We start from the raw sequence: 23770 nt of genomic DNA on the forward strand, positions 1-23770 counted from the left end.
AAATAACAAATCAGTATAAATATTTGGTACTTGTATTTAAATCTGGAAAAATGAAATTCTCAGCGGAACAACTATCAGAAAGAGCTAGATCCGAAAAAGCCTATTATGCTGTGAAAAACTAAATTTCCAGCTAAAATAAATTTTTCTGTCGAGAAACTTTATAGATGTATGATTACTCCAGTCTTAACTTATGGTTCTGAAATTTGGATTGCAGACTACAAATGTGATTTATTATCCTCAGATCATTTCCCATTTGAAAAAATACAACTACATATATTAAAAGACATTCTGGGTGTTCAAAATCATCTAATATTGCTGTTCTATATGAGTTGGGACAATTCCCTCTAATTTTTATTTGTGTTTAGAAAATATGTGTAAATTTTATTTAAGATTGAAAAATTTCGAGTCAGAGAATGAGCATATAATGACCAATTTGTGGAGTCGGCATTTAAGGAGGATAAAACACGGGGGTCTAGAGTATCTTGGCAGAGAAAACTTTTTACTGTACAACAGAAATTGTCTTTATCTTCATTGGACATATCATATAAAACTCAAGTTATAAATTAGAGGAGCATTATCATAACAAAATACGTGAACAATTAAAGAACATTTCCAAATCTGATTCTGGAAAATTAACTTTTTATAGTAATATAATAATTTTAAAAATGATTCTTGTGGGTGTGCTTTCCATACATCTCTTAAAATCGTGTATTATTCGCGAATAAGTTTCTGTAAGACTTGTCTTGTTCCGACGTTGCCCTTTTTCAGGAGAATGTCGAGAGAGAGAAAACCGGGAGGGAAATCAGCGTTTATCACCGTAGGCACCACACAGTTTGAGAAACTGACCAACGCTATTTGTAGTTCAGCCGTTCTTACAGTAAGCGCAATAAGTTTGATTTAGATCCATGGTTATTTAACCTGTGTAAATAACTTGTATATTAACTCGAATTTCCTCAGTTATTTTTAATGGAATGTCGACCATCAGAATTGCCATATGGCATGACATCTTCATTGACGGAACCCTGGCAAAATAAATGAAAGGTGTCTCTGGGTTTGACTTAGAGCCTAACACTCTAACGTTACTGAATGTTCTCTTTTTTTGGTAAATTGACGAAACCAAGCTAAAATAGTGTAAGAAAAATCTTGTTAGGCTGATAATGGGGAGAGCCAGTTTGAAGTCTTTTGTTTTGAGATGACATTTAAGAAGCCGTGATCAGGATAAGTTTGATACGTTTGTAGCCTGAGAACCACAGACACCTGCTAATGTATGGATGACCCCCCCCCCCCCCCCCACACACACACACACTTCTGAGAATGTTTTAACACACAAATATACAATATATCCTTATTGTGTCTTGAAAATCTCAGAATGGGGGAGTGGTAGGTTTTACAGCCCTGCCTATGAGGAAACTTGACACAAAAACACTTTTTTTAATGTGTTCAATAATTTTTTTCTGCTATGTATTCAAAAGGAAGAGTAGGAAATCACAAGGAAAGACAATTGTTTTGGCCAGGTCTGATTCATTCCTTAAACTTGAAGTGTCTTTGTTTGTCATTTCATACCAAGTCATGTTCTCTTTTGAGTTCCATGTGTTACATGAAAGCAAAGATCCACAGTTACATGACAAACAAAAAAAAAATTAAAGCCAAATTATGCATCTACAAGTTGAAATTCCGATAGAGAACTATTTTATAGCAAAGTTTCCCAATTGAACATGTTCAATGCTTATCATTACACATGTAAGCTAGATTGACCAGACACTGCAACCTTGGTAACTACAGATACTTTGGCTCTGGTTGCCTCATACATAGCATGTGAATGCTAGTATTTTATATTAATATAATTTTGAAGAAAAAATTCTTTCATTTTTAGACTCTTCTCAATTTGGGTTACAGAAAAGTCAAAGTTCAAATAGGCCATGGTAAGGAGCCTATTGTAGACAGGGTACCAGGTTTAGAAGTTGAAGTTTATAGGTTAAAGCCCAGTATCAGTGAAGACATCAATCAGGCCGACTTAGTCATCAGTCATGCAGGTAAGTGTGGATAGTATATAACTAGTATGCAGAATTTGTGGACACATGAATGCAGATCAGCGTCATCTAATATCATTTAATAAGATACCTTGTTACTAAAATTAAAACTTAGCTGGTGGAAACCAGTGATATTTAAACTTTCAACACATCCACATACTCTATTTCTTGAACTACAAATATCAGATACACGCTGGGGAAATAATTTACGTGTGAAAACTTATTTGAATGATTTACCATGTTTACAGGAGCTGGAAGTTGCTTAGAAACTTTGGCAGCAAACAAACCACTTCTTGTTGTGATCAATGATGATTTAATGAATAATCATCAATTAGAGCTTGCGTATCAACTCAACAAGGACAAACATTTATTTTACTGCACAACAAGGTGGGCATCCTATGTTTAACTTCCATGTAGCATCATTTATAAATAGATATCAAATTCTTTGAATATCTACACCCTCTGCTATCCAGGGTAAAAATTCTAGACATATAATACTCATGATTTTTCTATCTTTTTTGGGAAGTTTACAATTTGCATTTACAAACATGATAAAACAGTACATTTTGGATTGAGTATTCCTAGTTCTACATGTACAGCTCATATTTTGCTGTTAATTAAATGTTTGATGAAAATAAATGAATTCTATAATTGTTGTCGAATATGGTAAATACTCAGTAATTTCCCCCAATAATGCAGAAGTGTTTTCTGTCATATGTGGAGAAAAATTTTTGTGTGCTCTTGTCAATTTTTATTTATCTGCTGTTCCGAGTAAATAATGTGCATATGATCTGATGTTATTTTATTTTAGCACCTTAGTGGAGACACTTTCTTCTGTGGATTTTTCTGTATTAAAACCATTTCCTCCTGGCCAGCCACAGAAGTTTGGTGAATTCCTTGACAATCTATTTGGCTTTAGTGAACAGAAACAGTCCTAGGAGTAGGTAGTTAATATCCTGATCATAATCATTCATGTAAGGAGATGAATTAATATAAGTTTTTAAACTTCTCTCTGAATCCTGGTAGATCTTCATTGTATATCTGTACTTTATGGTTGTAATTTTCAAATAAAATATGGTATAAACTAAACATGTACAGTGTGTCATAAATGATAAAACATTTAACAATGTAAATCCATTTCATCTTCAGTTACATTATGTAGTTAAAACAATTTTTTAACAAAATCTTTTTTTTTCCATTTCAGAAAGAAAATATATATTCTGATCTGCCGTGTTTCTCAGTGGGGGAAGTATGTTGTTAAAGGAACTTTGTCTTCAGAAAAGAAGCATGGCTTCTTTATGGAGTGTCATATATAGACTTTCAAGGAACATTCACCAAAATGCAGCAGTAAAAGACACCAAAACCCAAAGTAAACTTTTCACAAAAGATAATCTGAGAGTGCATTCTTCAAGCATTCCAAGAACATTTGTTATTTCCGCTGACACTCCCAGAAGATCTATAACAACAAGTGTTGTGTTAACTTCTAACAAGCAAGAAGTGTGTGATAATGGAGATTGTGCATCTCATCAGAGTGATAATTCATCTGGTAAAGGAGATTTAGTCTCTACTGATAAACAAGAGAAAGCTGTTGGACGTCCTAAACCAGAGTTCAAATGTTTCTATTATTTCCCACCAGTTAACATCATACGACTTATACAAAGATTCCAACTTCTGGTGTATGCAACTCTGCTCCCTAGCTGTATCTATCACATATACACAATTCCTTCACCCTCAGTTCTTATGACAGGTTTTGTTGCTGCTAACGTACTGTTCATGCCAGCGGTTCTCTATGTGATGCCGAGAACAATAGGAAGTTTGTCGGCAGGAGGGGTGGGGGAGGTCGTGGACACTCTCAAAGTCTCAAGATTATCTTTCTTTGGGAATAGAAAAGACAGTTATTATAAAATAGAGCATGTTAAACCTTTGTCCGAGGTTAGGCATGCAAATCTTGTGTATGCAAAGTTTGAATTGTATAACAAGAAAGATAAGTTATATTTGTTTAACTCATGGGCTAAGATCCTTGATAAAGAAATGTATGAAATTATAATGGGGAGACTCAAAGAATAAATGTGATTTACTAAATGATACATGTATTTATATGCTAATAAATTGTTCAGTGGAATCATAAATGTACATAAAAATTTAACCTTTTCTGTACATGTATTTAATACATGTATAAGAGATATAGAGAATTTAGAAAAGACATTTTGTAGTATTACATATATACTGTGTAGAAGGATTGAAATCATTAGATTTGAATGCTTAGCCAAGACAGATATAGTTTTCAATTCTTCTGAAGTAATGTTATTCAAAACTATTTTATAAATATGATAAAATATTTTTATAGCGAAGAAAATTGTCTTATGTAGGAAACGCTTTCTGGTAACTCATTTCTTTCAAATTGAAATGTAGAAAATTGAGTTAATCCCTTTTTCTATATGTGTCAAAAGTGGGCGGCATCTTTTCTATGACATCTTCTCCTCCAAAGCTTTGTTTTTCTTTCCTGTGATTGCTTTGTTCATGTTTTACAACAGTTCTGAAGTTTTTATTTGGCAAGATTCATGATTTACTTTTCTTGCTATAACAGTACGTAAACTTTTAATAAAAACAGTGAAGTCTGTCTAACCTGACTTGCACAGGGAGAGAAATTTTAAGTCAGAATAAACATGTCGGATTCTGCAGTGTAAGATATAGAAAACCATAGAATGGGAATTTAAGTAAGGGTCAGAATTCACATTGAAACAGATTGATTAGGTTCTGGGTTTGACAGTTTTCACTGTATGTAATTTTCATTGTGCCCATCTCAATATGACGTATTATTAAATGACACTGCCTATAGTTACGTAATCTGACTTATCTTTGACAAGCCCTTTAAACCAGCTAGGCCCATAGGGTAAAATCATTTTAAGCGATAGTGCGTTTTATCTAGGTACTGTCCCTCTGTCTGCTTATTAGCTTTCTTGGCCTGTGAACAATATTTTTTCCGAACCCGGGATGTAAGTATCAACACTTTACTCCAGAGCAAACGCTCTAACCAAGCACTGTGCCATGCGGGCGACTAATGATAAGAATGAAATCACTATTATAGCAAAACTGTGTATTTCTTAGCTGCATTTTTAAAATCAACTATTTCATTTGATAGTCTGAATAAGTAACTGAATGGGCATATTCTCTTTGAAGAAGTGGACACGCATAGACTACATCCACGAAGTCTACATACCTGTGCACTTGTCTAAAGAGAAAAAGCCTTTGCTCTCCCTGGAAAGATTTAACGAATAATTTTTTTGCACATAAGCAATTAGCATAAAAAACAGTAAAAAATGCAGTTCATGTCCATACAAGAGTTCAATGAATGTATTGTTTTGAACACTGACCTGCCCCCTTACCCCACTGTGAACATTATTGAGAGTTTCCTGTTTCTTTTCACTTGTACCAGTCTGTTTTGCATTTACAGTGTACTTTTTTTTTTTAAGTGTCTCTTTACATTCATACAGATAATTTACAAGTACATTGTTTATGACTTGCAAAAGTCCACTTCTTCAGCGTAAAAATGTTATTTCAAATGCAGAACAAGCAAATTCAAAGAATTGTGATCCTCCACTTTTGTGTCTTAGTGGTTGGGAAGCAATGATTTATGGCATATTGTAATGCACATATCAAGTATAAGTTCCCCTTCTTTTCGCATTCAAAAGTTATCAGTAATATTAAAATTTTTGAAAATTAGGCCAAACTTCAAAATCACGGTCATGGGCTTAAAAATCATAGTGCATTTTGAAATGTTTTGTCACAGGTAATGCACGTCAACTATGAATATCATGTCTTCTCTCCCTCAAGTTATCAGAAATGATTCATAAAATTTTTGAAAATTAGGACAAACTTGAAGGTCAAGGTCACTGGGTCAAATATCATAGCACATTCAGAAATATCTTGTCACAGGTAATGCATTTGTCAAATAAGAACGCCCTATCTTTCTCTTCATAAGTTATCCCCAATGCTATAAAATTTTTGAAAATTAGGTAATACATGTGTATTTCAATGTCAAGCTCACAGGGTCAAATATCATAGCATGGACGGACACGTCACAGTAATGCACATGTCAAACATGAATGCGCTATCTTTTCTTATTCAAGTTATTATAATCAATGATAATTTTTTTAAAGAATTAGATCACACTTCAAGGTCAAGTTACAGGGTAAAAAATCATGATAGTATATTTGTAAAGGCCCTCTCACAGGTAATGTGCATATGAAAGTCATCTCTCTTCTCATTCAAAAAGTTATGAACAAGGTAAACATGTTAGAATTTTTTGAAAATTAGGTTATACTTCAAGGGTGAAGGTCACAGGGTCAAATATCATGGCATATTTGGAAATTGTCAGAGGTAAAAGCCATATCTCTTTTCTTCAAAATTTATGACCAAGGTTAAAGCTAGTCAGGTTTGAATTTTTGAAAAGTAGGTCAAACTTCAAGGTTACGACGTCAGAAATCATAGTATGTTTGGAAAGATCTTGTCACAGGTAATGTACAGGTGAAATATGAAAGCCCTAGTTTATCTCATTCAGAATTTATTACCAAGGTTAAAGTTTTTTGACAGACTTACAGATGAATGAGATTTAATGTCCCCTCGCTTTCAAGAAAGCAGGGAACAAAAAATCTTACGACTGTCCATCACCTTGCTAGACCCCAAATAGGTAAACATGCAGAAGAAACTTAAGTATCCTCTATCTCCAACCTAACTCCGCAAATTAACACAATATGTACATTTTTACAATTTTATAATCTCAGTAGATATATGAATATCCATATGAATTTTCACGAAACCAAGGGGACATTAAATCTCACTCATCTGTCAGTCTGTCGCAAAAACTTTAACCTTTTTCATAACTTCTGAATTAGAATAGACAGGATTTTCATATTTCACATGTACATTACCTGTGACAATCCCTTTCCAAATTTACTATGATTTTTGACCCCGTGGCCTTGAAGTTTAACCTACATTTCAAAAATTTTAACATTACTTTAAATTGGTCATAACTTTTGAATGAGAAAAGATAGGCTTCATATCACATACACATGTATATTACCTGTGACAAGACCTTTCTAAAAGTACTGACTTTTGACCCCTTGACCTTGACATTTGACCTATTTTTCAAAAATTTTATGTTAGCTTAGAGCTTTTTATTAAGAAGAGATAAGGCTTTTCATATTTAACATGTACATTACCTGTGGCAAGACCTTTCCGAATAAACATGTACTGTGATTTTTGACCCCTTGACCTTGAAATTTGAGCAACTTCTCAAAAAATTTAATATTTCATTAAATTGGTCATAAAATTTGAATGACAAAAGATAGGGCTTTAATATTAGACATGCACACTATCTGTGACAAGACGTTTTTAAATGTACTATGGTTTTTGACCGCGTGACCTTGAAGTTTGAACTACTTTTCAAATATTTTATCTTTGTAACTTTTGATTAAGAAGAGATAGGGCTTTCATATTTGACATGCATATCACCTGTGACAAGGCCTTTCCTAATATGCTTTAATTTTTAACCCCTAGACCTTGAAGTTTGACTTACTTTTTCAAAAAAAAAAAAAAACAAAAAAAAAACAACATTACTTTCAACTGGGCATAAAATTTGAATGAGAAAAGATATGGCTTTCATATTACACTTGACATTACCTGTGACTAGACCTTTCCAAACATACTGTGGTGTTTCACCCCATGATGTTTGAACTACTTTTCAAAAATTTTATCTTTGCTTATATCTTTTGACTGCTTTTATATTTGACATGTGCATTACCTCTGACAGGGCGTTTCCGAGAATGCTATGATTTTTTACCCCTTGACTTTGACCTTCATGTTTGACTTAATTCTCAAACTTTTAATTTTGGTGATTACTTTTGAATGACATATTTGACGAGTGCATTACCTCTGGCAAAATGTTTCGAAATGTGCTATATTTGACCTTGACCTTAAGTTCGACCTTAGGTAATTTTTAAAAACATTTTATCAGTGTTGCTAACTTTTGAAGGAGCGAAGATAGAGCATTCATATTTGACACGTGCATTTCCCGTGACAAGCATTTCTAAATGTTCTGAGAATTTTAACCCTATGACCTTGTCCTTGAAGTTTGACATAGTTTTCAAAAAAATCAATATTGCTGATAACTTTTGATTGAGAGTAGATTTGGCATTTACTGTACATCTGACATGTGCACTACCTGTTTCAAGACCTCTCCTATTGTATATTCTGGTTTTTGACCTCGTGACCCTGACCTTAAAGTTTAACCTAGAACACTTTTCAAATTAATTTTAGATTTGTAATAACTTTTGAAGGAGAGAAGATAATGATTTCACATTTCTATATGTACATTACCTAGGAAATACCTTTCAGAATGTATATCATATTTGACTTCATGACCTTGACCTACATGTAGAAATCTGACCTACTTCTAAAGGAAATTAACCTTGACCATAACCTTTATGTCCCATAAGAGACAAGGCTTTCATATTTTTTTTCACATGTGCATTAATTGTGACAAGACCGGCCTTTCGGATTGTATTATGATATTTGACTTGTTGATCTTGATCTTGAAGTTTGATTAGTTTTGAAAAGCTATAAGCTCTTTGCCATAACTGTTATAAATTCAATAAATTTGTCATTTTTGTATGAAGACAAGACACACAAACAAGAGTTACAATATGCCATAAATAATGGCATCCCATCTACTAAGACACCGAAAGCGGAGGACCACAATTCTTTGAATTTACATGTTTATTCGTATACACATTTGCTTTATTTTATCATTATGATTCACATGAAGATGTTCACATCAACCTATGACTGGAGACCCTCCTTCCGCCATCCTGAAATAAAAAGAAGAGAGACAATAGACTTACTACAGTAACATTCAGGTTTAATCGGACTATTATAGATTTGATCATTCTATCAATATTTAGTCTTTGCATTTTATTTTTTCCTACAAAGTTGATTTTTGGGATTGTGTTGGAGGTGGGTGGGTGTTACTAAACATGACCAAAAAATGAGGACTATCAGTTTTAAAAAGTAATTGATGAACATGTTACACCTTATATAGCTTGAGCGATTGAATTCAAGAATATTAAGATCATGTTAATTGATAAGACCCCTTGCTCTAATTAAGGCGAGGGAGAGGGAATGTGCGACAGCATGCAAGGAGGCGAAGAAAACAAATTCCAGAGTGATGCCTATCTCGCTCCCTTATCCTAGTTTTGCTGTCTAGCTCATTCCTAGCTGCAGACCTGTTGCTCGCTGGTCTGGAGAATGGAATGAACTACCAGAGAGCTATAGTACTTACAGTTAAGTGTACATTTATTAATTGCGCACAAAAAATGTGCTACATGCATGTTTCTTGATTTATAATGTCACCCGCGTGGCACAGCGGTTAGAGCGTTTGCTCTAGAGTCGCGGAGTAAGGAGTTTATCCTTACGACGCGTCGCGGGTTCGAATCCCACTGTGGGGCGTGGAAACCGGTCCTTCGGATGAGACCGTATAAACCGAGGTCCCGTGTCGCAGTAAGTGCTGGCACGAAAAAGATCCCTCACTGCTCAATGGCCCTGAGTGCCGAGTATAGGTCAAAATTTGTAGCTCTCCACCGGCAAGTGGTGGCTTCTCCATATGAGTGAAAAATTCTCGAGAGGGACGGTAAACAACAATAAACAAACAAACAAACAAAAAGTATATGTTTAAACTGCCATCTCAAAATATTACTAACCGTTTGTTCAGAGCATAATCTTTTACAATTTCTACAACAAAATATTTCCCATAACAGTTGGTAATAGCCCTCCTGGGTCTGAAATTGAGACCATCGAAAATTTCGCATATTCATACGGCCATTTTGGGTGGCAAGACAAATTCAGTCCAATGCGCTTCGTGCAGATGTGAGTATAGCTGAAAGAGACCTTTAGAAAGGTTTTTTTGTGCAGTTGAGCTAAGCATTTGGAGAAAGAAATCCAGAATCGAGCACAACTTTTTGTGCGCAATAAATATACAGTTTTTTTTTCTGTGGTTGACACTGTAGTTCTCCGGCCCGTCAATGTTTCTATATTTTGGAGAGCTGCAGTTCTGTAGCTAGCTCATTTCCACTTATTTTTTACCCTAGGTCTAGCTCTCGCCTTGTCCTCTTAATTTGCCTTATACGGACGAGGGAGCTATATTTAGTGACCCTTTCATAAACAGCATACTTACGGCACTTCACAAATAAAGTTAGCTTTCTTAGAGCAGTCGTCATCATTCCAATGCGTTGATTGAGCAGTGTGACCAACAATAATCTCCATACAGTCCTCATTAGACAAACTGTCACTTGGGTTACCGGGAGACCAGTCAGAGAAACCCAGTTTCTGCATCGTCGGTATCCATATCCAGTGCCCCTCCACAAATTCATCTGTCCCTCCGATCCAGAAATCCTCTAAATGGGTCTCTAAGAGGTTATCACAAAATTTTCTCCACGGATTTTTACATGTTTTTATTTTAATATTATTAAAATTCATACGGATCATTATTTTTAAATGGATATTTTAAACGGCTATTAAATGGTCTTGAAAATTAAATTGCATTGAATAATCATTTTTGTAGGTTATTTTTTTTTTCGACATTGTCCAAAACTGACTACTGTAATGTAAGGTTTATAAATATTTCGTCTTTCAAATACCTACTGTTTTCATGCATCATAAGTAACTCCTGGTATATAAAATTGTTTTCAGATTGTGTTTCTATAGCAACGAGATCTCCTCCCTGAAATCTCCTACAAAATGACTGAAATGTAATTATATTTTGATTTTAAAAAGTAGTTTGATTTTTCAAGTGTTTTATAATTCTTCAACTCTCTCTATATATGTTAACCTCATTTACTTATATTCTAAAATGTATCTTATATTGAATATGTGAATTCTGTCCGTGAATTATGAAACTCTCATTTTCAACATTTAAAATATATATATATGAATCATTAAGTTGTCGTTATATTACCCCCGCCTCAATCCAGTCTGCGGCTATATGAGAGGCAAAGAAATAGCACGAAGGTCCATATTGGAAAAATCCTTCTGGGCAGAAGTCCTGAGTTACACACACTGCGAAACATAAATAAATATTCTTTTGAATTTATAGTTACGGTTGGTAAGTTCCGGTCCGTGTTATGAATAAATAAAAAAAATATTTAACCTTTTATAAGCACAGTTAACCAGAGTCCGTAAATATTTCTTAACATCTTGACCTTTTCAAGAGCTCTTATCTTTTCTTACGTATTGTACCGCATTTATTTAGTGTTATGGAAATACGTTGGGGCAATTAAATTAGGATTGGGATCCTGAAATCAGTATTGTGATTATTGAAAAAAGAAAAGAAACTTCCCATTAATTCTATACTTATATATAAATAAATTCTATGGAAATTTCGATCGGTTCTTGGGATGAGACCGTTTAAACCGAGGCCCCGTGTTGAGGTAGGTGCTGGCATGAAAAACAATGTCTATAAGGCCATGTATAAATCTGCAGCCATCCGACGGCAATTGGTGGCGGTCCAAGTGTGAAAATTTCTAGATGCGACGTAAAACATCAAAAACAGATCTTTGTTACGCTCCGAAATTCTGATAGTAGCGACTATATCAGACTTTCGGAGCGTAACAAAGATCTAGCTAATTTTAATCAGATTGAAAAAAAACGTTAAATTCTTATACTTCAGTAATCAAACATTCTTGTACAAAATCCACATTTGTTGTACAATATGGGAAATAAAATACTAAAAGTTTTTGCTGAACTTTTTGCGGAACTTTCATTTTGTCTGTATGTTTTGGTTTAAAGAGGCCGGGACACAGATTTGAAGTTAATGTTTTCTCAAATTTTCTGTATATTATCATGGATTATATTTTGCGTTAGCATTTCACACAGAAATATAACAAAAGCATGTTCAAAAACTTCTTTTATCTGGAAATTATTAAAATTACGAGTTTCGGGACGCGTTTGATTGAGACATACACTTGCACTTTCACGATGTAAACTTTATTTTTAATACTTTAGAAAAGTAGGAACTTGTTGTCTATTAATGAAACATATTAAAACTATAATCTAGAAAACTATAGGAGTAAAAATGCTTGAAAGCAAAAACAACTCACCTAAATTGTCAGTCCCCGCTCATGATATGTGCAGAGTTTAACAAATCGAATAAACCCGATGAAATGTAAACATTAATGATAACAGAGCTCATGCCACAAAAACAGATGTTTAATTTGACGTGATATAAGGAAAGAATATCGCTGTCATTGAATTCTACGAAGATTCATGTTAGTTGAATGTAAATTCAATTTATTTCACAAATATTTTTTTCATAGCATATATATATGAAAGAACTACATATGTATACATTAAAAGCATTTTTTTTTGCTTCCATAAAAGCCACATTTTGAAAATCTCTAGAAATGTACTCATTTGTTTATGTCGTATGAAAAGTCTTATTTGACAAAAAAGAAGTAGATTATGGGTGAATTAAAAAAAATGACCACCAAACTGAATTTTTTTGGCAAAATTCAACTACTTATAACATATTTTTCACTTATATCATCATATTGCAAATGCATTCTAGTTTAAAATCCTAAAGTGGCAATAGAATAGACAATTGGATTAAAAAGTTTCAGAATTTTTATTAGTAAAATTTCTTTTGAAAAAAGAAAATATCATTACACCTTAAAATACTTTCTAAAATACATAATCACAAGTAATTATAGTTTTTAATGCTTCAAAATGGTAAAAGGGGTATAAATGTTTAAATCTAGACCTTGAATGAGTGTCTTCTCTTGTTCATGTGACAAAAAATTGGCTTTTTGATTGTTATTTTACATTATTTTTTCAATTCTGGTTAGAAAAGTTTTAATATGAAAAAAATATGAAGCAATAAAATTCCCCAAATTTCACTTTTTTGTCCGTTCAAGTCAATTCTTTAAATCTAAGCCAAAAAAGAATTGTTATATACGAGTTCTCTTACGAAAAATACTAGATTTTGAAGTGACCCTATGTTACATTATTGTGTTGCACTCCTGACATCTGATATGTATTTTATTTAACATTGTTTTAAAAATTATAACACACAATAACCCATTCTTACTTTGTAAATCAATTTGTCGTGTTGATATTTTTCATCGTTTACAGCAGGTTTTTCATATTTTGAAGACCTTAAAACATGATTATTTGCAAAGTGTAATACATGTATATATAAATTGTATTTAAAATATATGTGAAATGATGAAAACTATTCCCTGAATTGACTGTAAAATTTCTGTAATTTGTTGATAGACATAGTGTTTTGAACATCAAATAGTATCAAGCATTTTTTTTCAACTTAATTTTTAGTAAAGATAGTTAAAAAGCATCGGTAATTATGAAGCAGTATTGTTGCACTCCTGACTGCAGTAAAGTTTAAAATTAAAACCACAGAACACAAAAATTCATAAAGTGTTGGCAACATCAAGTGGTAATGAAATTGTGCAATACTTATAGTCCAATACTTCATAATTAAAACAGATGAAAGTATTTAAAATTCGCATTTTATCTTTCTTTTTATTCTTATTGGATGATTTATAATTCTAACATATTTATTGCACTCCTGACCAAAAGCATTGGGGTCTTTAAAGTAGAATTGTGAAGTGAAAATTACATAAGAACTTGTTCTGTTGTTTCAGTGAAGTTGAGGAGGAATTACTCGAATTTTATGACAATGTTTTAGTGTGTTTATTTTTAACGTTCATTAAAAAAATCACAAAAAAGATAAAAACACATCTGAATTGATAAAATTGAAAAAGGAAGGATTTTAATAATAAAACTGTCAACAATTTAGCATTAAATTGTACAAAAAGATCATTATTAATTAATGAATACTTCTAAGCACGAATAGAAGTCTTTTCGTCACACAACTTGAATCTTTAAAAAAATGTGTTGAACTGCTGACCATAGAAATATGGATCTGAAGCACAGACAGATCCTGTAATTGATAAATCTATTTGGTAAAAATGTTCTTTGTGTCTTTATTTTCCAAAATAAAAATCAGAAAATCATATAATGATAATAGTTTTTTCATGCCTGGGAGCAAAACATCAAATGTTGCACTCCTGACATTTTTGGGTATGCACATATACTTGACTCTCATTAATGCTGCTTGTGATTTATATAACATTTTTAAGTTTTAAAATGTGTATCAGTTATTATTTTACACTTCCAAAATTCTTTTTTGTCTTAATTTTCTATCAGAATTTTACAATTGATGTTTTTTTGGCAACACTACATTTTTTCTGTTGCACTCCTGACATGGTATAGCATTTTTTTAAACATCAGCCATGACCACAACCTGATTAAACAAAAGTTATGACAGTCCACATTTAAAGCTCAATACTTTGAATATTATCAGGAAAGTCTTTATTTTCAACATGAAGCATTATTTTTTGTTTCACAGATCTCCAAAAAAATATTGAAATTTCAAAATGTCACAAAAAGGTGTTGCACTCCTGACAATTTTAACATCATTTTTGGGCATAACTTTTTTGTTAATTGAGATATCAACGAGATATTTGGCAGGTATTTAGACACTATCTAAAGACATATGCTGAGACATAGAAGTCTATTTTCATTGCCTGTATTTTTAGTGTTGGTTGATAAATATGCGTTTGGTCATTTTTTTTTAATTCACCCTTATCGTAAATTCTTGCTGATTTGTTTCTGTGACGTCACAAACAATTAGGAGTTTCCGTTGTTTTCAAGAAATGGATAAAATTCGTTCAATTTTTAGTATAGAATTTACCGAGTGCAATCTTGCACCAGAACAATTTTCACATATATGAATTCAGAACATGAAAATGTTTACAGGACAAAGTAAAACATCCACGGATATCCCGCATTCAGGGTTCTTTAGGTCCCTTGGGTAGGGTATGAAAATAAACATTTTTGCATTCACCGTAGATATGTATTATAGAATAACTATGTGTTATGATCTGTACATAGCAATCGCCCTGAATATTGAAAAAGATATAACATCGTATCCTCATTCGTGTATGCACTAGTATACATTTGTAAGTCAGAGAATATACATGCAAATGTAAAGTGACATTAAAACAGAAAAAGCGTCTTCCACAGCGTTGGGTCGACCAGATTATAACAGTATGTGAGCAAAGGAACAGTAGCGAAATTGATTATTCAAGTGATTTTCCGAATAAACCAAAGTCTCCAACAATGCCCCCTTTTGTGATAAAGAAATAACTAATTAAAAATCAATATCTCATAAATCAAACCACTGCAATGCAAAAAATACTTGCAATATATTTATTAATCAGTGATACAGTATATGAATTAAGGGCATTAACAAAACTACGATTCTATAGCAAATTAAAATAAAACCAGATCTCTGACGATAATGTAGCTCTACTGATGTGTACTTATATTTTTTGTAAAAGTCTAACTGTGGAAGGAGTAGCGTTTTAATTTCGAAGAAATTTCTTAATCTATTTTTAATAACCCATGGCAAACCCGTTTGTCAAAATCAAAAACCGATGCATAAAATTATGTATCTTAGTAAAGTCCGCCTAGTCTTATTGAAATTTAATTGGACAAAAACTCTAGGAGTAGCGTTTGAAAAGAACTGCAAAGAAATTCTATTTTAAGTAATCATGGCAATACTAGTACTGTTAGTCGAAATCAAAAATCGATGCATAGAATTATCTCTAATCCTCTTTTGTACGAAATCTTTTTTTTTTAATTTGAACTAAAACTGTAAGATATTTTGGGAAAAATTGTTTACAGACAGGTGGACGGACGACGGACACCTTACAAATGCTTAAGCTTTTCTTGTCTCTGACCAGCAGAACTTAGAAGGCTCTATATAAAAAATAATTTTGAAGAATTCCATTGTGTTTTCATTAAACACTGAGTAGCAATATGTTGAAATCTTCAATTCCGATTTCTCTCTCTCTCTCTCTCTCTCTCTCTCTGTGTATGTGTTTGATTTTTTCCTTAACATTAAACGAAAGACAATTAATGAAAAATAAACGTGTTAATCATTATGAAAAACGTAAACTGTACTTATCTCAAGCATTAAAAATATTCTTTTAAAGAAATTCATTTAGACAAATCACATTTACATTTATTTCCAGATAAGAATGCTTTTATTTAACAAATAAAGTGGATTTTGTAAATTTTCTTGCAGGTTCTTTCAGTAAAGTTTTAACATTTCGATGCATCTCCCAGCATTCAGAATACGCAGAGGCTGTTGGTATTTTACGATGTTTCAGTTTAGCGTGGAAATAGTCTCTCTGTCCAGGTTTGATAATCATGAATTTCCCTATTACTCCCTTATCGGCTTCCTTGATCCCCAGCCTTTTGATTGGCCATTTATAAGCCTGACCTGTACATAAAGAAAAAAAAAAGAAAAATTCAAAAAAGAAACAAATATGTGCATGGAGAATGGTTACACATATTAAGTAAACCATAACCATGATTCCATCACATTACCTTTCCATTATCTGTAATTTATGAGTAAAAGAAAGTAAACAAACGCGGTATTGACTGTACAGTGTAGAAGCTCTTGATATGTCGTGTACGTTTTAAAGAGATTATGCATATTTTTAGAGATGGAAAATCCTTACCAAGAAATCCACCCGCTCCCTTTCCGATGCTTTTCATACTGGCTATTGCAATATCTAAATAATCAATGGGATGGCCATCCATTTGAAGCCTTCTACAAATCGTCAAAATAATATTCCGTGGATTTTTATAATCGATACAGTTAGGATGATAAGAACTCAAATACAATCCAGATCCAACTGGATCCTTGTTCCACTGGAGTTGTCTCCCGTTTATAAGTATTTGTTCAGGAGTTACCAACAGGTAATTGTTATCAGATGATATATATAATTCCCCAATATATGATTTATTGTGTTTTTGTCTGTTGAGCTGAGTGCTCGTAATTATGGCAATATTCATCACAAAATCTGTAAAACAAAATGTAAATCATACAAATCTAGAACCAGACGATACACATCATTAGATTTTATTACAAACATGATCACTCAGATGAGGAAGGGGGTGCAGCACAAAGTTAAATGTTCTCTTGTTTGATTCTTGCAGAGAATAAAAGTACAGCGGTAAGTGTGAGTGTATTAATTATATGACGTAATTCTATTTGATTATGTGGAGAATCGTGTCGTGATTATAAACCTGATAAGTACACATGCACGCGATAACACAATTGTGGCTTCTGCTCTAAAATTGATATTAACTTTTCTTATCATGATTGTCTGTGTGTTCTATCCCTTCTCTACAATTAGCCAAATATTTAGGATCGGTAATACAGATTTTCATAACGAGAGATCAGTCTATCAATAAGTTATTCGTAGCCGGATTAAAAATTGTCTCCTACTCACTAGGTTATCCTAAGAGTTCATTAGACATGTTAGATGGAACAGGTTTCCAAGAAGATAGTTTACATAGTGAACAAAAAAAAAAGATATACAATAACATTCTATCAATTGAACTTTTTTTCCTACTTCATAAAACTCAGCATAATTACCTGTGCTTGACAGTAATTGAACGAATTTCCACGCAACATTATCTAGATCAAAACAAAACGGGAATTCTGTGCCTGGAAAACTCAGCAGGAAATGGGGATCACCTCCCGCTATAAAAAAAATATTTACCAAGTATATAAACTTTGATCAATGTTACATTTGTTATCATCTGCTTGGCTTTTTTTAAGTCACATACATGTAGAGCTGGGATACTTTTACTCAAAACATACTGTACTTCTAATTTACGATATAAGGCTTAATTTAGACACTTGAAATAGTAATTAAATGTAGAATTTTACCTTGTATCTTTGTCACTTCTTTTTGTTGACGCATTTCGTCGGACAAATACATTTCAAGTACATCTGTACCGAACAGTAGATTGGTAATTAAGGTCGACATTTACATAGAATTAGTAAAACTATATTGCTAGCTGCCTCTCATATCAAAATTGAAGTCACATTTCCCAGTTTTTAAGGTCAAGATCTAGTTAACTGGAGGATGCCTACAGATTTCTCAAACTTGAGAAATTCGAGTTCTTTTAGTGATCCTTTACAAATATAGCTTGGTAAAATAGAGTGTATCGGGACATAATTTTTGGAAAACTCAACAAAGAAACATGTTTTAAACTGCCAGTTTCAATGAAAAATGAAGAATGTCTGGTGTAAATATGGGAGTTTTCTTTCCATCTCATAAAAAGGAAGTGTATCAATATTGCTAAAGTCTATCAGAAAACAGTTTTCTTCTTGACCTCTTCTTTAAAATAATGTTAAATTGAATGTAGGTATCGGGATTATTTTTGACATGATTTCAAATTGAATTCCATAAAAATGATTTTTTTTTTTTTTTAATTTTATTTTTATTTTTATTTATTTATTTATTTATTTATTTATTTATTTATTTATTTATTTATTTATTTATTATTATTATTTTTTTTTTTTACATAATTCTATTATAATTAACCGTAAAGTACTCGAAAATTCAGTTTAAATCAATTATGACGTCATAATGGATCTAGCACCAAAAAGACAGTCTAAACTCATTTACTAGATCTTGACCTTAACCAAAATAAGAAATTAGTTTTCATTTGTCGATAAATACAATTATTCCTTTTCAGTTAGAATGAGAGTTACACCTAAATACAGTCTCAATTGTTTGCACAAAGATTTCTTATCAATCATAATTTGAAAATATATATACTATCATGCATTAGTTAAAAATTAAAATGGTTAAAAACTACCCTCTGACGTTTCATGATTTAATTGAAGTAGATTGTCTTCTGTAACAGGTAGCTGTACGTCTGAGAACGGCGTTACCAATCCATACTGTAAAATATTGCGTGTACTTGCTTAAAACCTTTCATTTTATGAGTATCGAAACATACCGAAATTATCGTAATTACGGTATAATATAAAACTCTTCTTTTCTGAAATGCATATCATATAAACAATAGAATTAAGTACCTTTAAAGACATGAATAAAATCTTGTTCATGAGAAGTTCGACTGCATTTGAGTCTAACTTTCCTTCATTTATTTCATGAATCATTTCAAGAATTTTCTTGTGGATCCATGTATTCTCCACAAATTCTCGAAAATTGGCGGGTAAACAAACGTGTTCAGTTGGACAAATCTTTTCGTCGGATTTCAAAACGATATATGTATGAGTTTTGGTAATGTTGTCAAGTTCGACCTCATTTGCCACGAAGTCTACATCCGGGGTATTACTGGAGTTTTCTGCATGCTGAACTATCAAACCAGCTACTGAAATCTCTGTTCCATTCAAATAATTTGGAAAAAATAGTGGTGACGTCCATGCTTCCTTAAAAAATGGGTAGTGAAAAGATACGTTTTTCAGCAAAGTGGAAGGGATGTCTTTAAAGAGATCTGTGATGTCTTTTATGGCCTCCTCGTTGTCATTCACTTGTCTGGATTCGCCGTTATTTTGCCGAGATAATTGCTGGAGGAACTCAGTGTCTGCGTCCTTGCCGAATGCCAAGCTATATATTGGTATATCATAAATGTTAGCGACTTTTATTTCAATTAGAGCTTTGTTTTTGATTCCAAAGATTGCCCCATCCGTCAGGAAGAATATCATCTTGGATCCGAACCCCGTGTTTTGATCGGCATTTAGAAAATATAAACCATGTAGAAGAGCTGACTTGATATTTGTACCTGCAACAAAAAAGATGATTTCTGTAGAAATGTGAACAAAAAACATAATTTTTTTTCATTGAAACATTTTTATTTCAATATATTTCTATCCACCTGATTTACTGCACGTGTACTTAAATTGGCGTATTCAAAATTCAGCGCTATCACTGGGTATGGAGTTATTGGCGAAATCATGAATTAGCGCTATACATGTCCATGACGTATTTTTTATGATTTCTTAGCGGTATTCATGAATTAGCGCATCGTTGTCTGCGCCAAAGCCGCTAAAATATGAAGCCCGCTTTTATAAGTACACATACAGTATATTTAAAAAATTGATCTGCCATGATTACACTTTTTTGTTCTCTGGTAAAGAATATGCGTATAGTTTCTCAAAAAAAAAAAAAAACGAATAACGAGGTTAATTCTAACGTTTCACCGCTTTTAAACATGCACAATTATACGTATCTGATACGTACCGCCATTTGCCGTCAGATTGTCAATATATTCCATCGCTAAATCAATATTTTCGAACGACGCATTAACTAGTTCCATATACATAAACTCAACCTCAGCTTCAAACATTATAATACCAAATTCATCTGTTTCTTTCAGATCATTTAATATTTTGTGCATTGCCATTTTTAATTTATGAAGGCGGTGCGCCATTGATCCACTCTTATCCAAAATAAAAAGTATTGACTTCGGAATTTCACTCTCTAGTATTGGTGCGAAAAAATGGACAAAGTAATCCCCAGAAATCTGAAAGAAAATTAATCATTCAGTATTAGTGTCATATCATTTTGAAAGAAATTCACAGAGGGACTTGATAAGATCAGAAATTAAACAAATTAAAGTAGTAAACCTAGATCTAAAAGATATAGCAAAAGACTATTTACCACGGTATCTCCAAGGTCAAACAAACGTTCAAGGTCATATTCAACTCTAAATGTCGTCTGTTGAGGCATTAATGGTTTCTTTTTATGATAACGAAGCATGAACTGTGATGGTTTCGTAGATATCGTTGAAATTGTTTCGTCAAATTCTAGGTTATAAATATATATGCAGTTTTCAACTCGCTAAATTTTATTTATGTTTATAATAAAACATTTTATAGTTTTTCGTTCAAATAAGCGATACTAAGTAGGAGGTGGTTAACTTTTCTTTTATTTATAGGATTTATCATACTAAGATCCTTCTCATTTTGACCTTTCAAACTATAAGAACCATTTCCATTTCCTGTTTTACTTTTAGGCTTTACATCGATTGATATACATAATCTGATCATAGACACCACAATATCGAAGATTCTCAGTTTCCTTCGTAGTCGAAAAACTTTTGGGCTCTGAGTAAAATCAGATAACATGTAGATACATGACTGAGGGTAGTTTTTTCACCTGTCTGATTATTCACTGAGAGGTAAGTTATGTTTCTGGTCTCCTCTATTTCAACTTGTACATCGTACTCGTCAACGTCATGTGACGTCATAATAGAAAAGGTGAGATGATATCGTCCATGTCTTCTGTGGAGAAGCTTTTGGCAAATCAGAGAAAACTGGACCTCGGTTTGTTTAGGTAGGTTTATCATAAAATCAAACGAATCAAAACTGTCTCCCGCCTGGCTAAAGCTTTAAAATACATGTACATTTGAAATATTAAAATATTTTTCAAATCATTTTTCATTCCAAATATAAAATCACTATAAAAATTAAGATGGTTAAATCAAGGGAAATGTATCAGTTACCTTTCCAATGTTCTTTGCCCTGGACCTCTAGGATATTTTGTAAAATCTTTTTGTTTTATTTGTCCGGTGTAAATTGTGCCATTCATTTCCCTGTTCAAACAAGCGAATAGAGTTTATAGAAAGATATATGTGAAAGTAAACATTATCTGTTAATCCAACATAACACAAAAATTATTCAAATTTAGACGAACTTTTAGAATTTCACCAGTCAAACTCAGATTTGTATACAATTTTATCTGGTTTCAATTGAAGTTCAAGGACGAAAATCATTGACAGTATTATACATAACTGTAAAAATGTTTTGAAAAACATTAACTCGTTGAAAGCAAAATTAAAAAAAAAATCTGTTTTATGGTCTTACAAACAATATAAATTTAAAATAACTTACATCTTGATATCTGAAAGAAATGTCTGTACAGGTAAAAAGAGGCGGATTTGTACCGTCTCAGTTCCGTTTGTTGGGTTGGTCACATGACCGGTCACAATGGACTTTGCAAATCGCAATTTTACTTCAGTGTGGACCTTAATGCTGTCGATTCTCAAGTTCTAAGAAAGTTCCAATCAGAAGCATTATGAGTATCTATAACTTTTAAAATATGTTCAATAATGCACACAATATTTGTATATAGCTTTGTGTTTACTTCTATACTACAGTATTTCATACTAACATACATGTAACATGTCTTTCAAAGTTGGATGACATAAAATATAATAATTTTGTTCTTGTAGAATTAAAGAAACATAGAATATATCATTATTTTATTATTGATGAGAATAATTAAATGCAGAATAAAATGCTATTCCAGGGTTGTCCCCCTTTTTAATTTTTTTGTTTTGTCTTCAGCTTTGTTTTATTTATTTATTTTTCTTTTGTTCAATGTAAAATACTTTAGAATGCTTTATAAGGATTGTTTAGTTGGTCTTTTTTTTTGGGGGGGGGGGTGTTTTTTTTGTCTTGTTTTATTTTGTGGTTGTTTGTTTTGTACTCGTTTTTTTGTTGGGAATAGTGTCTTTTGGTTTCTGTAATGATATCGATTTTTTAGGTATAGATGTATATTTTTCTTTTCAATACAATCGTTTATAGATTGAAGTATTCCTGATATATTGATATATCACAATTATGAGTGAAGTTAAGTAGGGATTTGGTTTTTCATTAGTAGACACGCATAATTCTAGCAAAATAAAATAAAAGATGAATTCAAAGAGAACTGGATCTTTTTATTCAACAGCTGAGATTACTTCCAGAACAAGTAGCCTAAATTACAATCTGTCAGATCAAATCGTCATGGAATAACACGCACAGATAATTACGTCATTTGTTTAGTAAATATAACAGTTGGAGGTTTCGTCTGGTAAACGTTTGATTCCAGATAGAATTATATTCGTGTGAAGTTTCAGCAGACAGATTAAATGAAAATAAATCATAATCAAGGCCGCAATGAAAAAAAAAAAGAGAATAGAAAAACATTTACCCTTTTTTAAGAAACTTCAGCGATCGGAAAAGTAATAAAACTGACACTCAAAATTTCTTCTGTAGATGACTTTGATACATGTGGAACTTGGGTTTGATTTTTGTTAAAGTTGTATCAGAAGGGTTTGAATTATCAACACCCTTTCGTATTAATCAAAAACATGTACTTGCTCAATATTTTTGTTGGGTAATTAAAACTAAATATATCAAATATACATTTAAATATGAATAACATGTAATTCTACTTGATGAAATAAAAAAAGCTGTCTCTTAATAGAATAAAAAAATAGTTTTGAATTTGTAAAATTGCATCGTCTCCTAAGTACAAGGGCACTATTTCTGAATTTGCTTAAAAATGGGGAGGGGGGACTAACAAGGTTCACACAACAGAACGTTAATGCATAAAAATATAATTTTTTTTTTTTTTTTTTTTTCAAATATATCATAGCACCTGTCTGCGGACATTTTCCTTTTCATAACAATTTTCCTACTTTTTAAAAATATCTCTTCATAACATTTAGACAATAGCAATTGTTGGATATGTGGCAAACACAATATTTTTGAGGTTTTAACAATTATTGCGTTATCTTGTAATTAGTTTAGTTCACATTTGCAATCTACTTGTAATTAATATAGATGCTTACGGGTTCCGGCGTTTCTGTTGCCAAAACATGTATTCCAAGCAAATATTCAATCCAGAAAATGCACAGAATTTTAAACAAATGAAACCATTCCATTTTCTTCCATTGAAAAAAAAGGTGACGAGAGTTGATGCTTCTTTCGCTATCACAATGTA

At 32.3% G+C, this 23770-nt stretch overlaps 4 protein-coding genes across 6 annotated transcripts; 2 read left to right on the top strand and 2 right to left on the bottom strand.

The window, feature by feature from the left end:
- The first annotated feature begins 748 nt into the window (after positions 1-748).
- On the top strand, positions 749-3329 carry LOC133187891 (UDP-N-acetylglucosamine transferase subunit ALG13 homolog). 2 transcript variants are annotated; one of them, XM_061323280.1, is made up of 5 exons: positions 749-877; positions 1874-2033; positions 2279-2417; positions 2842-2970; positions 3235-3329. In XM_061323280.1, the coding sequence occupies exons 1-4, from the start codon at positions 773-775 to the stop codon at positions 2966-2968; spliced, it is 531 nt and encodes a 176-aa protein (XP_061179264.1). In that variant the 5' UTR covers positions 749-772; the 3' UTR covers positions 2969-2970; positions 3235-3329. The 2 variants fall into 2 exon arrangements, with proteins under 2 accessions (XP_061179264.1, XP_061179265.1); XM_061323281.1 differs by lacking the exon at positions 3235-3329 and having other exon boundaries at positions 2842-2974.
- LOC133187889 (uncharacterized) lies at positions 3282-4112 on the top strand. The gene has a single exon (XM_061323278.1). The coding sequence runs from the start codon at positions 3282-3284 to the stop codon at positions 4095-4097; it is 816 nt and encodes a 271-aa protein (XP_061179262.1). The 3' UTR covers positions 4098-4112.
- Positions 4113-8813: 4701 nt separating this feature from the next.
- Positions 8814-11168, bottom strand: LOC133187892 (hepatic lectin-like). Its single transcript, XM_061323282.1, has 4 exons — positions 11041-11168; positions 10728-10827; positions 10261-10492; positions 8814-8899 (listed from the first exon to the last, which is right to left on the bottom strand). The coding sequence occupies exons 2-4, from the start codon at positions 10741-10743 to the stop codon at positions 8866-8868; spliced, it is 282 nt and encodes a 93-aa protein (XP_061179266.1). The 5' UTR covers positions 10744-10827; positions 11041-11168; the 3' UTR covers positions 8814-8865.
- A 4998-nt stretch (positions 11169-16166) lies between these two features.
- LOC133187553 (inter-alpha-trypsin inhibitor heavy chain H3-like) lies at positions 16167-23770 on the bottom strand. 2 transcript variants are annotated; one of them, XM_061322955.1, is made up of 12 exons: positions 23619-23770; positions 21892-22049; positions 21504-21593; positions 21158-21387; positions 20660-20805; positions 20240-20522; positions 19072-19781; positions 18849-18933; positions 17911-17973; positions 17614-17721; positions 16691-17035; positions 16167-16449 (listed from the first exon to the last, which is right to left on the bottom strand). In XM_061322955.1, exons 1-12 carry the CDS (start codon positions 23709-23711, stop codon positions 16211-16213), a joined length of 2550 nt encoding a protein of 849 aa, XP_061178939.1. In that variant the 5' UTR covers positions 23712-23770; the 3' UTR covers positions 16167-16210. The 2 variants fall into 2 exon arrangements, with proteins under 2 accessions (XP_061178939.1, XP_061178940.1); XM_061322956.1 differs by lacking the exons at positions 20240-20522; positions 20660-20805.

This window comes from Saccostrea echinata, unplaced genomic scaffold, assembly GCF_033153115.1.
Source record: "Saccostrea echinata isolate AGI-Se365-2 ecotype Australia unplaced genomic scaffold, CSIRO_AGI_Sech_v1 ptg000015l, whole genome shotgun sequence".
Lineage (NCBI taxonomy): Eukaryota > Metazoa > Mollusca > Bivalvia > Ostreida > Ostreidae > Saccostrea > Saccostrea echinata.